This window comes from Pinus tabuliformis, chromosome 3_1 (genome assembly GCF_031772625.1).
Source record: "Pinus tabuliformis cultivar Carrire ecotype Pingquan chromosome 3_1, CPIR1, whole genome shotgun sequence".
In the NCBI taxonomy this organism is placed as follows: Eukaryota; Viridiplantae; Streptophyta; class Pinopsida; order Pinales; family Pinaceae; genus Pinus; species Pinus tabuliformis.
The window spans coordinates 403149448-403164715 of NC_142301.1; the positions used below are offsets into that span (position 1 = coordinate 403149448).

At 36.5% G+C, this 15268-nt stretch overlaps 1 protein-coding gene across 1 annotated transcript; it reads left to right on the forward strand.

The window, feature by feature from the left end:
* The first annotated feature begins 1356 nt into the window (after nucleotides 1–1356).
* On the forward strand, nucleotides 1357–2713 carry LOC149187439 (uncharacterized). The gene is made up of 2 exons (XM_089409663.1): nucleotides 1357–1632; nucleotides 1755–2713. The coding sequence occupies exons 1-2, from the start codon at nucleotides 1357–1359 to the stop codon at nucleotides 2136–2138; spliced, it is 660 nt and encodes a 219-aa protein (XP_089265789.1). The 3' UTR covers nucleotides 2139–2713.
* The last annotated feature ends 12555 nt before the right edge of the window (nucleotides 2714–15268 follow it).

Here is a 15268-nt window from a genome sequence, read left to right on the forward strand (position 1 = left end):
GAGCATAAGTGGGTTGTGACACCTTTGAATCGTGGAAAACCAATTTATCCCAAGCATGGAGCCCCTGAAAATTCGAAGAGATATACACCAATTTTTTTTACAAAGAGCAGTAGAAGTTTGAAAGCCATAAGTTCTGCAAAATTATTTAAACCATATCTCGGACCCATAACCATTGAGAAATAATGAGAATCATAAAAGTAGAGGACAACCCCTCCCCCACAGAATTTTTTTCCTCTCCTTAAAATGCACCATCAAAAAAAAGCGAGGGAATATATTTCTCAATCTTTTGCTCAACGATTATTCTCGAGTCATACACCTAAGATTTTCTTCGAAAATTTACAAATATTGCAGAGCTTTAAAAGGAAATATGGTTTCGACAAGAAGGGGAGTCCTGAAAAAATTCCCTATTCCTTGCAAGCCAGCCAAATTGCCTAGCACAAAATCTAAAACTTTGCTATGTAATTTCCATTACCACTATCTCTCCAGGATCTCTTTTGATCCTATGTAAAACATACACCTTTTTTAATATTTGTGAAAAACAATATTCTACATCATAAAAAAATATATATATGAAATTAAAAATATTAAATTATTTTTACCTTTCAAATAATTATTAATTTAAGTTAGAATATAATTTTTTAATTAAAAATGGTCCCCATCATTTTTATTTGAATTTTTCTTTATATGAAATTTTATAACATAAACAATAAACACTTTATAATAACAAATACGTCAACATATAAATACTTATGTATATTTATACTCTATATCTAAATATATATACAAATTATTACAGGATACCTATATTGTAACTTACTGTAAAATGTATATAAATATGTGCAATAATAAAGTTCTATTAAAAAAGTTTTTAATAAAAAATGGCATTCTGATTTCAACATAATTTTTAGCGGATTCAAAACTACTTTTTGAGAGAAGCAGTATGAGATATGAGTGCACCTTATCTTATAGTGTCCGGCAATACGGGGTGTATACGCATTAAATGTTGCCGTAACGTGTGGTGTCCTTGGTGTGGAAAACCGTTAGTGGACAGTAAATGTCACATCGATCATTCAATGCGGTGTTCTTGGTGTGGAAAACCGTTAGTGGACAGTAAATGTCACATCGGTCATTCAATGAAGAAAACATACGTCAGAGTGGTGAGTCATCCATTGCTGCAACTTATGACGCATGCGAACTTACCTAACACTCAAAGCCGTGTACATTCAATCCGTGTTTCATTGATGTGTCTATCGCAGGCTTCAACTCATTTCGCAGCGCCCTATATAACGGAAGTAATCTTTAGCTAACAAAATGCCCCGATCTTCATCTGTAATCTTTGGCTCCATAGCTTTCATTATGGCGTTGGACGGTTTGCTTTCATATTCAAATCATCAACAATGCAGTCCGCAGGTCTATTACCAAGTCACTGCTTCCCGAAAGCGTGCATTCGAAGCAGTCTCTGACTCACAAGAAGAGGGTCTTGATCTTCAAGAAATAGTATGGCGAGATGTGGATCAAATGACGACTGTTAAGACCAGAGAAAGCCAAATAGTCGCAGAACAGTTACGCAGGAAACGAATGAAATACTTGTGTACACAACTGGAGTCTCTCTTGCCCACTACTCCTCCCAAGGTAATAATTACAACATTATATGCCTTCCACGGCTCATACTGTATCTATATCAAACTGTAACATCGCCAGTGATTGTTTTAAGCTTTTATAGCCCTAAAAATATATTTGAATTCTTCATACAGCTTGACAGATGTGGATTATACGAGGAAGCCATTAATTACATTAGAAAGCTCGAGGAGGATCTCCATCAACTGAAAAGAAAGAGAGACCGTATGCTGGCAATCCAAACTGAAGAAAAAACAGGCAAGAACACAGAACTGAAGGTTTCCATGGAAATTTATGACAGGGAAGCAATTATTATAATTACCAGCCAGAGAAGGCCGAGATATATGTGGAGGATTCTGGAGGAATTTGACAAGCATGATCTAGATCTGGAGACCTCGCAGTTTTTTACCGGAGAATCTTTTGTTCTTCTACACTTCCATGTCAATTTCAGAGACAATATTTCCCATGATCCAGCTCAGATCCAGAGTTCTCTAGAATGCAAGCTTCAATTAACTTATTAGATTATTGTAGCATTTCATTGTTGATGTGAAATTAGGACTTTTGCAGATTGCTTTGCTGTGATGGCATTGGCGCATAACCGTCATGTACTCTTGACTGTTTCAGGCTACAGTCATTTGACATGTAGCTTCTATGATGGTATTGCTAGTTCTGAGCATGATGCGCAGTATATTTTCTGTAAAGCTTGAAGACAGCAAGAAAACACAGCCAAGAATCTTGAAAAGCCAATGTAAGAGGAAGACCTGGGTTGTACATTTATAAATACAAATTTTAAACCAGCATACTTTTTCTTCATCTATGAAGTGCGTGCTTGTTATTTCTACGGGCACGGACTACTACTACTGAAGATAATTACAAGTAGTTAATTGGGTCACATTTATAAGCTCAAACCCAAAACTCGGGCTCTCAACCCACTCGACAAAAATGGGCATAGAGTATTTATCAGTAAATCCAATCCCCAAGGAGAGCAGTGCAGGGAAACACTGTATTCAGATGAGGGATGATTTGATGGAGGAGGAATTAGTTTGTATTGAATATCAGAGTTGCACTAATATGAAAGTGAGTTCAATTTCATTTATGCTCCGGGCTTGGCCCTTGTTTAACCGCCTTAAATTAGTTTAGCGTAATATGCTTTTTGGTGTCTCCACCATGTGGTATGGTAGATTTTATTTGTACAATACTTAATGTCTTCAGTGGCTAGTTAATTGCTTTCAAGGTTTCACCATGTCTTTAAGGGTTTGTGTCAGGCCCCTACACCTGCCGTAGTCTTTCAACCACTTGTAGCGAGGTGTGGCACCACCGAACACTTTCTTTTCACCAATACATGTGTTCGTGGTCTACGCCTTAACATTCCATACTTGTTTTATTTTTGTTTCCAAGTATTATTACGTGTTCCTTTATACCAATGAATACTCATACACATTCATTATCAACAACATTAACAAGAGAAATGCACAACAGTATAAAGAGAGGGGTAACTCCCTGCAATATGAGTCTACCTGAATATCAATATATGTATAATTTTCCACTTTTACAAAGTATAGACTAAGTCCTTGAGAAACCCCAAATTATACTTAGCGAAATTTCCAATTTCGGCAAACTCGCTTGCCTAGCTCGTCGGCACCTCCGCACGATCGCCGCACGACTCTTCAACCCTTCGTTCACCTCGCCGCACGTCTTCGCTGGTTCGTTTTGAAGATAACCTTTAATTTGTGTATACTACTAAGAATATTCTAGGAAAATCAAATATCTACCATCTACTTAATAATTAACAATAATCAAATTAAATTTTTGGAAACCCTATTTTAAAATATATGTGCTTATATACATAATTATATTTTTTAAAATATGATTTTTTCAAATAATCTATATATATATATATAATTTTTTAAAATTATATATATAGTAAAATTAATAAATAAATTATAATTTTAATAAAAAATAATGATAAAAATACAATATAATTTCAAACACAAAATAAATAAATAAAAATAAATTCTAAGTTGTTTTTTTAAGATATTAAAAATTATAATGGAAAGCTTTAAATACAATGTCAAAAGCAATAATTTTTATGACACTTTCATACGAGAGAACATATGTTTTTGTGTATTTATATGATAAATGAGCACTTTAATTTACATTTCAAGTCATGAAAGGTTTTGGCTAAAGGTAGTAATTATGTCAAAATATTATAAGAGCCATGAAAAATGGTTATTTATTTTACCAGGTTTTATTCCAAATGTTAAAATTTGGAAATTTAATGTTTGTTATGTAGACTAAATCTTTTATAATTTGGAGATTCTTAAGGTCTTCACAAAGAACATTTTAAAGGAATCTTTTCATCATTACCAATAAGTATGTTTTATTATTGAGGTTTTTGATTACTTGCTTTATCTCTCAAGTTAAGCAAAAAAAAATGAGCGATGAAATAGATTTAGAGCATGATCCTTATTCAATAGATGTGCCGATAACATGAATCATGTTACCTTGTCCATATCTTATTTAAGAATCACATTGATAGATAAAAAAATGTTGTTTCAAGAATTAAAGTTGTAAATGATACATGTCATCGCTTTTGGGTTTACAATAAGGAAAATGGGAAGATATGTAAGGAGGATTCTCAAATATTTGACACTTAAAATAATGTCACACAAATGTCAATTTTTGTAGAATGAAAAATAAGATCTTGAAAGGCGCTATAGATAAAGGTGTATAAAATTTAAGAAGGTAAAATGGTCAATATAAAGAATTGATGATGTAGAAAATTTATTAAATAAAATATCACAAATATTATTGTTGTAATCCCAATTTTGGGTTTTGTAATATTGATGAGATTCATTTTGTAAATATTCATGCATAAACTTAATAAAAAGAAAATATAAGTTCTAACTAATTTTAATAGAGTGCGTTATCCCAAAATTAATCATTAGCATAGTTTGTGCGAAAGAAAAATAATGGATTATGTTTATGATGAGGTTGAGCACACACACATATGTATAAGATCTATGGATTAGATCTACGGATTGTGAAAAGATTCACATTCTAAGTAAGTTAATTGTGTTGTTATCCTAAGTATCTATTCCATCACTAGGATGTCATTAACTACAAACTAAGTAATTGAGAGGCCAAGAAATGCTCTCAAATAATTAAAAAACATTAGATACCAATACTATAACCATTTTATATTGGCCAATATATTAAATGTTGTTAGGGAAAAACAATATATTAATATGGAAAAAAAAAAGCATTGTAACCTCATTTCATTAGGTTTACTCAATATAATGGATTATATTAATAAATTTGTAATGCAATTATAATTTATTCCTATAACTCATAACTAATTATTTTAGTTTTTCATTCAGAAAGAAACAAAATATTAAAACAACTCCAACATCTAAACAAATTAAAGATAAATATTAAATATCATTTCAATTATAATATTAAAAATAAATGTAGCAAACAATTGCACGTCAAGTTATTGTTGACCCATCAATCCCAACAAAACGCGCTGCTGCTGCCGCTAATAGATCTGCTCAGCCCTAGCCAGAGAACACAACACACAGTTGTCCCTCAGCGGCCTCCTGCTGCTGAGGATTGAGCAAGATGGATTCACCAGAGGACGGAGATCCTCTCTCTGATCACCAAAAAAAAAATGAAGGAACATCAAAAGCTTTCGCCTCTCTCGTTTCTGCAATGGGTCCAGCAAAGAATCGACCGTCAGTAACTAAGTTTGTTAAAATATTGGAAGACATCCCTGAAATCTCACTCCCCCCCGCTCTCCCCTGTAGAGCAGCTCTGTCCCTGGCAGAGCGTGGATTAGTCGGGTAGTTTACTGGGTTATGGCCCTCACCCAAGACCATCCAAAAATGGGTAGAAAGGAATTGGATTGCATCAATAAATGGGAAAATTTCAATTAGGTTCTGTGGAAGAGGGTACTACACCTTCCACTTTGAAACCAAGGAGGATCGTGATCTGATATTTAGGAATGGCCCATACTTCATGGATACAAGGGGACTGTACCTAAACAGATGGACTCTAGATTTTGATCCAGAAATGGATGTACCCAGCACTGTTCCAGTCTGGGTCAGGTTGTCGCATCTTCCCCTCCACTGCTGGGGAGATGATTCAGTTAAAGCTATAGGAAATGCAGTCGGGAAATACATAGACAAGTGCGAGCCAAAGGAAAATATGCATGCATGCACCAAAATCTACTTAAAAATGGATCTAGGGAAAGGGCTTCAAGAAGCAATCAAAATCAAAGTGGATCAGTGGACACATATTCAACAGCTGGATTATGAACAAATCCCCTTCAAATGCAAGGTATGTCATGAATATGGCCATTTTGCTAATAGATGTACAAAAAAAATGAAAATGAAAATGAAAATATTGAAGATCTGAAAAACAAATGGGAATAGGTTAAAATAAAGAAGACAACCAACAAACAACCCACTCATCCTTCTTCATAGTCCCTCATATCTTCTGACCCCCTCCCTCTATCACCAAAAGTAGACAACAATCCTCTCATTAGCCTAAATCCTTTTGAGCCACTGGACCCCTCAGCCCCCCCATCCCCCAGACACAAATCCAGATCTAGACCCCCCCCATACTCTCAACCCCCCAGCATCCCCTCCAATCTCAAACACCCAATCTCCTCCCCCTCCCTCAGTAGACAGAATTCTAACAAGAAATTAGTCAAAGGAAACACTTCAAAATGTAGAATATAAAAAAAGCAGGAAGAAAGTCAAACAAATAACTAAGGGATGAAGCGGCAACAAAGGAAATGGCATTAGGAACGCAACAACCAATGGAATCCTTCTTGGGAAGAAGCGCATGAAAAAATGATAAAAGCCAACAAAGAGGGAAAGGTCCCTTGCACCACCCAACAAGCAAATAATGATAGTGGTCTCCTAGAACTACCGAGGAATGGGATCATCCTTTAAAGAAAATGCCACAAGAGACATTCTGGAAAAAGAAAATCCAGACATTCTTATGATTCAAGAGACCAAAACAAATAGCCATGAAATTGAAAATATATAAAAAATAATAATAATAAAAAATTATGAAGGGGAAGCAATACAGGCAACAGGAGCGTTAGGAGGAATCTGCACAATATGGAAGAAAGGGCTCTGGGAATTGATACAAAAAAAAAAAGATCAGCACTGGATACAAACGGACCTAATGCAAATAAGCACAAAAGAGAAGTACAGTGTCATAAACATATATGCCCCCAACCACTACAAGGAAAAAGAACAATGTTGGGACACCATAAAGGAAGCACTAAAAGAAACACAAACTGGGAAAATAATTCTCGGAGGGGACTTAAATTTGGTAAGAAGTATAGAAGAAAAGTTTGGAGGGACATATCACACAGACCCATCTAGGGATGCTCTAGAAGAGATAATGGAACAACACAACTTAATAGACATTCCCCCAAACAATGGAAAATATACCTGGAGCAACAAAAGAGTGGGAAAAAGCAACATTAAAGAAAGGCTGGATAGAATTATGATTCAAGAAAACATAGCAGTGGTGCAAAGCTCTATTAAATAAAAAAATTTACATATCATGGCATCTGATCATAAGCCAACGACAATAATGATGGGAAAAATGGAAAATCAAGGACCACTCCCATTTAGATACAGTGTAATATGGGACAACAATACAGAAATCAGCGAACTAATTAAGGAAGCATGGGCACCAAGAGTATCAGGATCACCCCAATATATTTGGGAAACAAAATTAAAAAATTTAAGAGCCAAGCTAAAGGAATGGGCAAGAGCAAACGAAATTAAAAAAAAGAAGGAAAAAAGAGCTGCAACAGAAAATGGACAGCATGCAAATTGAAAAAGAAAGCAAAGAAGAAGACAAGCAAGATTATCTAAGAGAGAAGGAGATATTTTGGGAAATATACAGGGAAAACAGGAAAGAGGAAGAAGAGGCCAGACTAAAATCTAGAAGCCTGTGGCTCAAGGTAGGGGATAAAAACACCTCCTTCTTCCACAATACTATGAAGATAAGAAGAGCAAGAAATCAGATAGAAAAAATACAAGCTGACGGTCAAGAGGTCAAAGGTGCAGAGGAACTAAAAAAAGCAGCCCACAAGCACTTTAAAAATTTACTTTCAGCCAAAGAAGAAACGGTTGAGTATGAAAACTTCCTACAACATACAAAAAAAAAAATCAAAAAAGACCAAAACGCAAAAATGTGCAAAGAGATAACAGAAGAAGAGGTAGTGGTGGCCATATGGAGCCTACATCCAGACAAAGCCCCAGGGCCAGATGGTTTTACAATAGCATTCTACAGATTCCATTGGAATACAATTAGAAAGGACTTCTTAAGAATGGTGAAGAATGTCTTCAAAAAAAAAAAATAGGAAGCAATACAAAATCCTCCTATCTCGCTTTAGTCCCAAAAGAATCCAATCCTTCCACTTTCAATAGATTTCGCCCCATCTCTCTTTGTAATTCCTCCTATAAGATCAAAATCAAAATAATTGGAAATAGAATCAAGGAAGTGCTTCCAACAATCATATCTGAAAATCAAGGAGGATTCGCGCCCAACAGGCAAATCATAGATAATGTAATTATTGTACAGGGAGCTATACATTCCAGTATGCAAAGAAAAGAAAAAATAATAATAACCAAATTTGATATGAAAAATGCATTTGACAGGGTCAGCCTCCCATATCTAATGGCAGTCTTGAAGAAACTTGGATTTTCAAGAGAAATAACAAAAGTCATCCAGGCTTGCATCTCCACTCCCTGGATTTCTCCTCTCATAAATGGAAGGCCTAGCGAATTTTTCTAAAGCACAAGAGGCCTCAGACAAGGATGCCCTCTCTCTCCCTTCCTATATATTATAATGGTGGAAACTTTAAGCAGAGCCTTGGAAAAACAAAGAAAAGAAAGAAACATCACCGGGCTCAGAATAGCAAGAGGAGTAAAGACAATAAACCACTCTCTTTTTGCTGATGACACCCTATTGTTGGGAGGGGCATCAACAATAATTGCAAGAAGGTTCAAAAGAATATTGGATGATTTCTTACAGGTTTCAAGTGGGCTCTTAAATAACACAAAATGCAGAATATATGGATGGAATACCCCTCCTAGAATCATGCAAAGGATTTCACAAATCCTAGAAATCCCCATATAGGAAAAATGGACTCACTTCTTTTACTTGGGACTCCCTATCTCAAAAGAGAACATGAAGGCAGAAATATGGACCAAACAGATTGAAAAAATGAAAAACAAAATCCAAAGTTGGGGAATGATGTGGCTAAATATGGCAGGAAGGGTAATATTAATTAAAGCACTCCTAGCAGCACTGCCTATCTACCAATATGCAATAATCTTGGCCCCAGCAAGTGCCCACAAACAAATGGAGTTAATCTTAAGAAGCTTTTTATGGCAGGGGGGGAAGCAAGAAAACAAAAAATTCAGTTTGGTCAGGTGGGAGCAAGTAGTTTTACCATATGAACAAGGAGGCTTATCAATTTGGCTACCTGGGCTCATGAATGTAGCCCTGGGAATGAAAGTAATATGGAGATTGATCACAGGAAAAGAGAGCTGGTGGAAAAAAACACTCATCTCAAAATACATGGACGACTCTAGGAAAAGATTGCTTAATGGAAATATCCCATCAAGACAATGTACTCAAGCCTGGAAGCTAGTAAAAAAGACAATTCCTTTAATGAGCAACTATATCTCTAAAATTCCAGGCAATGGAAAAACAATATCGATTTGGGAGGATAGAATTATGGGAAAAGAATCACTAAAGACTCACCTAGAAATTGAAGGCATTCAAAAATGGATGATAGGAAAAGGTCTAAATACTCTTCACTCAATCTCTCTTTGGAACCAAAGAGAATGGAAAGATTGGAAAATCTTAACAATCCCTACAAATCTGGAGGTGCAATGGAGCAAATTAAGGCAGCTTCTAAAAGGGGCAGCACCAATAAATTATGATGAGGAAGATGACTTCCTTTGGGATCCAAGTGGTGGAAAATACACAATCAAGACTGGATACAAAATCCTACAAGAACAACCAAATCAACAAGATTGGGATTGTTGGAAGACAGTTTGGAAATCAGAAAGTTTTCCTAAGATCAAAATGTTTATATGGACTCTCTTAAAAGGGAAGATCTTGACCAGTGAAAACTTAAAAAAGAAAGGCTTCCAAGGCCCATCACGATGCCCAATGTGCTTGCAGGCTGAAGAAACCATTCAACATTTATTTCAAGAATGCATTTTTGCCAAAGAGTGCTGGCAGCAGCTCATAAGCCCTCTTGAAATTAATATAAATTTTGAAAAGCCTCTGTCGAACTTTCTCCAAACTTTGGAGAAGGCCTATCCATATACAACAAAGAAGAAAGTCACGATACAGAGGATCTGGAAATGCATCCCAGTAGTTCTTTGTTGGCAAATTTGGTTGACGAGAAACAAGTGCATCTTCAAAAACCAAACTCCAAGAATAGGGAAAACCCTCTCAAAAACTTGGGGATTAACTTCTGAAATACTTAATGTCAAAGGAACAACATCAACAGACTATAACACTCTTCAACAAGAAGAGCGAGATTGGCTCAACAAAGCCATAATAAATAACAATGGACAAAAAGGACAAAGGAGGACAACTTCAAAAAATAGCTGGAAAATGAGAATGAATGAAGAGGAACTCACAACTTGGAAAAAAAATCAGAGAAGACATTATCTCTACTTTGATGGGGCCTCAAAACATAATCCTGGAAAGGCAGGGGTAGGGGGAATTATTCTTGATCCGGATGGGAAAGAAAATGTTACATATGAATGGGGACTTGGAGAAGTCTCAAATAATAAGGCTGAAGCTTACAACCTATTAATGGGAACAAGAATAATAAAAAAAGAGCGATACAAGATCCCATTATAATAGGAGACTCAGCCATAATAATAGAGGCAATGGCCCGTCACAAAAATCCAAGCAATGAGTTCATGAATAGAATATATAGGAGAATCAGGAAGAATTTAGAAGGCTCAGGAGATGTAATCTTCAGACATGTCTTGCGAACCCACAATCAACAGGCAGACCATTTCGCTAATCAAGCAGTGAAAAGAAATGAAGGGAGTGTTCGGGAAAACAAAGAGGAATATCACAACTCTATCCCATAACCTCCATCAAAAGATCACAAGCATGATTTCCATCAAAAACAAGGAACAAAGTGCACTCATAAAAGAAATTAAAAAAAAAGCAGCAGTCAGAACTCAGCAAAAGGCATATCTCTGCAATGACAAGTAGAAAGTCACGAGAACTCAGAGGAAACATCATAGCAGCTCAAAAAATCGCATTAGTGTTGGCAGCAAGGATGATTGCGATCTTGGTCACAAGAACCACGCAACAATCCATCCCATCAGCGAAAGGCATTGGGTAGCCCCCAACCTCTACAAATACATTTGGAAATGCAACATATCATGCAACTCCAGTTCAAGGCAAAGCTGCATGTTTGAATCGCTCCTCATCTCCCCTGTTCTGCTCCAAGCGTCTCCACCTTTCCTAAACTCCTCCCTGTTTATTCTTCACTGCCCATGAATCCTGCATCCCGTCATCTCCTCCAAACATCCACCCATCCTCGTTGTGCAAATCCTCAGCTCCCAAACGCACTCCCCCACAAACGATCATCCCTGCCTCTTAACTCCTCCCTCCTCAACGACCCTCCTTCCTGACTGTCACATTCAAGATAGCCAAGCTTCAACAAGCAGTAAAGTTCAAAACGAAATACAGGCAGGCAGCAACAACAGAAGAAGGAATATCTCAGGCAAAACAAGACACAAGAAGCACAACAATACAAGGAATAGCAAGTAGCACAAGAGGAATAAGAAGAAAACAAATCAAATGGAATTCAACCCCATTGAAAAGGAAGCGAGGAATGATGCATGTCCAGCATGCAAAGCGAACAAATTTATGATCCATCGACTACAAGAGTCACTTAAGGATATCAAATCCGAAATGAGAATGGAGTATAGCTACCAGAAAAGGAACATGGAAATGCAGAAAGAAGAGATCATGGCGCTAAAAACTAAATGCAAGCACTTAGAAGAAGCAATGACATACTACAAAAACAACACTATGAGCAATGAAGGAGAGAACTCGATCAATTATGACAAGAAGAAACAACCATCTCAGGAGCAGTCAGTCTACAAGCCATGAAAAATTCTCAAAGAATCCATGTTATGTAAATTTGCTTTATTAGTAGGTTAGTATGTTAGGCAGTACTCAAGAATAGTCATAAAAATATATGAAGTTTTGAAATCATGCATAGGAGAAGGGATTGCGCTCCCTTCTCATTGCTTAGTTTCTTTCTATGCTACAGCCGATTGTAATAGGAGCTTGCTCCACCACAACTTTTGGTAATATATCCACTATCCGACCTTGTTAAAAAAAAAAATGTAGCACATCAATTAAGTATGTGAATGGTACTAGAAAGATCATTTAAAGTAAGTTAGTGGAATTAGAAAGACAAAACAAAATATTTTAGATTATTTTGAAATTTTACATTAAGTGGTCATTTTGTTTACTAAGATGGGGAAATAGATATTTTCATTTTCAAAAAAAATAAATATCATTTCATCATTAAATTAAAATACCCAAAAAAAAATGCTTATACTAATATAGGTACGACAGATGAGTTCATTAACTTGATTTGTTTGTTTCGCCCTCCGAAAACCTTCGCATTAATTGGCATCGTGTGGGCGAATGAGGATTGTGTTGGAAAAGGAAACAAATAAGTCCTATGCTATCAGACTGTATTGAGCTGGAAAACATGGTGGAGAATCTGCTACACATTACGTTGTGGATGTGTCTCAAGGTGGTGTAAGTACGTTGGCACAATAGAACCTTTAGTGGGTGTGTTGTGCATGGTGAAGTAGTTGGTCAACACGTTGGAGAAATAGGTACACAATGCTTAGGTCAGGTAATTCCTTGTGACTACCCTCAAATTAAGTGCAATCTTTGTGTTTTGGCATCAATTTAAGTAGTCTTGAAGATTTGCCATAAATGTTTCCATTTGTCAAAGTTTGAATTTAAAAAAACTTCAGTGAAAGTAAAAGTCCCAGCTATTTAGTTATTTATGTTGAATTTGGGTCTCAGCTAACTCTATAATTTGCCATCGAAAATCAAGATGACTTTACTATTATACATTAACTTGATCTCTGCTATACACTTAGAAAGAAATTATTATTGAGAGGCAAACGTTATATGTATAATTCCAGATGTGCGAGAAGAGAAGAATGGGGCAAGAGTGTGGCTTCCTCCACAAATGATAGCATAGAAAAATTTCGCACGTAGGAGTTGTAAACACAATCTGTTTAAAACTACTAAAATGGTTTTAATTTTCCCTCCAGTTGTGTTTTCTACATATAATGATCATTGCCTTACTGTTGAACTTTGTAGCATATAATGAAAAAGGACAGTTATGAGCATGATCCGCGTAGGGAAAAACATTGGGAATAATCAAGAGGCATGCCTAGTAACACAGGCTAGAACTTACCATAGGCCCTCTCATGCTCCGGCTTTGGTTATGGAATCAAACAAAGAAACATGCATCCTGGTTATCCCACAGACCCTTTGAACATGAGGCTGCTGAAACCAATACTTTTTTCAGGACGAAAAAGCATGATATTGTATTATATGAGGAATATAAAGAGACATATTTATACATTCGATTTTCTGTAGATGACCCATAGCTCTGGATCATACTAATAAAAAATGTGGAACATTTTCCAAAAAAAAACACCTGCCAGGAGAATGACAAATTAAAGACAAGTCTCCAGCTACAACATATTCTTAGATCATAGGGTTCACATATCATAGACAAATACATCCAGCTACAAGATTTCTTTGGTCGAAATAGTTGACATAGGTGGAGACTTTCACGGAGATTAGAACAGAAACAGAATCATATAAAACAAAATGCGAAGAGAAAAAACCTGCGAGACTGCTTGCATAAACTTAGAAATCAGGAAAAGAAAATTCTTGGATAGAAAAAATTTTCCCTTCAGATGATACTTGCAGAAACCACGAACCCAGAGCTAAATGAAGACCTATTTTTTAGAGTGAATCTGCCTGCTAATTTTGAGCCCTGCTGATGTAATGAATAGATCCACCTTCCAAGCATCCCCAGAAAAAACTGATCCTGTCCATCCATCCTACAAGGTGTGGCATGAGAATATAATTTTTTCTTGAGACGAAATCCACCATTACTTTTGAATCTCCAAAAACTAAGACATCCTGAATATTTAGAAGGAGGAAAAATTTTAGAAGGCCATCGAGGTCCATCGCCTCAGCTTTACTGTTGGTGCCTTTCCCCCTGCTCCAATGAATGTAGAATTGATTGTTTTCATTTACCATAATAATAACTCCACAGCCACAAGAACCTCTCTATTCAGTGCCATTGAAGTACGCCCTTGGATAAATTGTGTGTTCCTTTGAAAGATCACAACAGGCATCCTTTTTTTGCTTGAGGGTCTTTTGCGGGAGTGCTTCAGATTGAGAAACAATATTGAAAAATATTTCCAAGAAAGGGGATTTGTTGTTATTGAAAATAGAGTTGTTTCGCCACTTCCAAATACTCCACAGAGTGATAATGAAAATTGTTCTCCATGATTCCTTTTTCTCACTGCACCAGAGAAACACTTCAATGATTGAAGCGTGGAAATTGTGCTGAATTCCATAGCAGCTCTCCAAAGCATGCCATAATTGTTGAGTTCTTTTGCATTCTAAAAATAAATGATCGTTGTTTTCCTCCTCTGACTTGGATATAGGACATAAACTGGGACCATGCCATCCCCTCTTCTTTAAATTTTCCTAGGATAAATTCTTGTTGTGGAATGATAGCCAAGCGAAGAAGATCATTTTGGGCGGGCAACCCGCCTTCCAAAAACTGCGAGGGAAAATAGGATTGTGAGAGGCCTGCTTTAGACCAATTAAATTCTGGTATACATCTTTGACACGGACAGTGTTCATCCCTTTCAAAAAATTCCAGGTGAGACAATCAGATTCCGGTGAGCGAAATATGCCACAGTTTCTTAAGCACGTCCTGATGTGTTCCCATTGAAGGGCTATCACATCTGGAATTTCCAAAAATCCTGCATCTTTCCAAAGTGGAATAGATCCCTGCCAGCCCGCAATCAAACTGTCCCAAAAGAAAAGACCCCTTCTATGAAAGAAATTTAACAAATATTCAGGCACATAGATCTCCTCGACACTGCACAGGAACTGGTCTTTCCAGATAAGGATCTTATTGCCAGTTTGGAAATGCCAAATTAAGTTCTTCAAGAAATAATTTTCTATCTTACGAAAGCTAAGCCAAATTGAAGAACCATATGAGGCGTCGATCCTTCCCTCCCTGAACCAAAATGTTAAGTCCTTCCTGCCCAAGTATTTCTTCTGAATAGGAACTCCATGATCCTTCTCCATGAATCGCTCTCCACAAAGACTTGCATAAAAGATCCTTCCCGAAGTGCGCATATCGAGCAAATCCCATGCTCCCATACTCTTTGGCAATGAGATACTGGATAATTTTGAGAGATGATATTTCCTTCTTTCCGCTTGGCCACCCCAAATAAAATTCACTGTTAGTTTATTCATATTTTTAATTATACTCGCA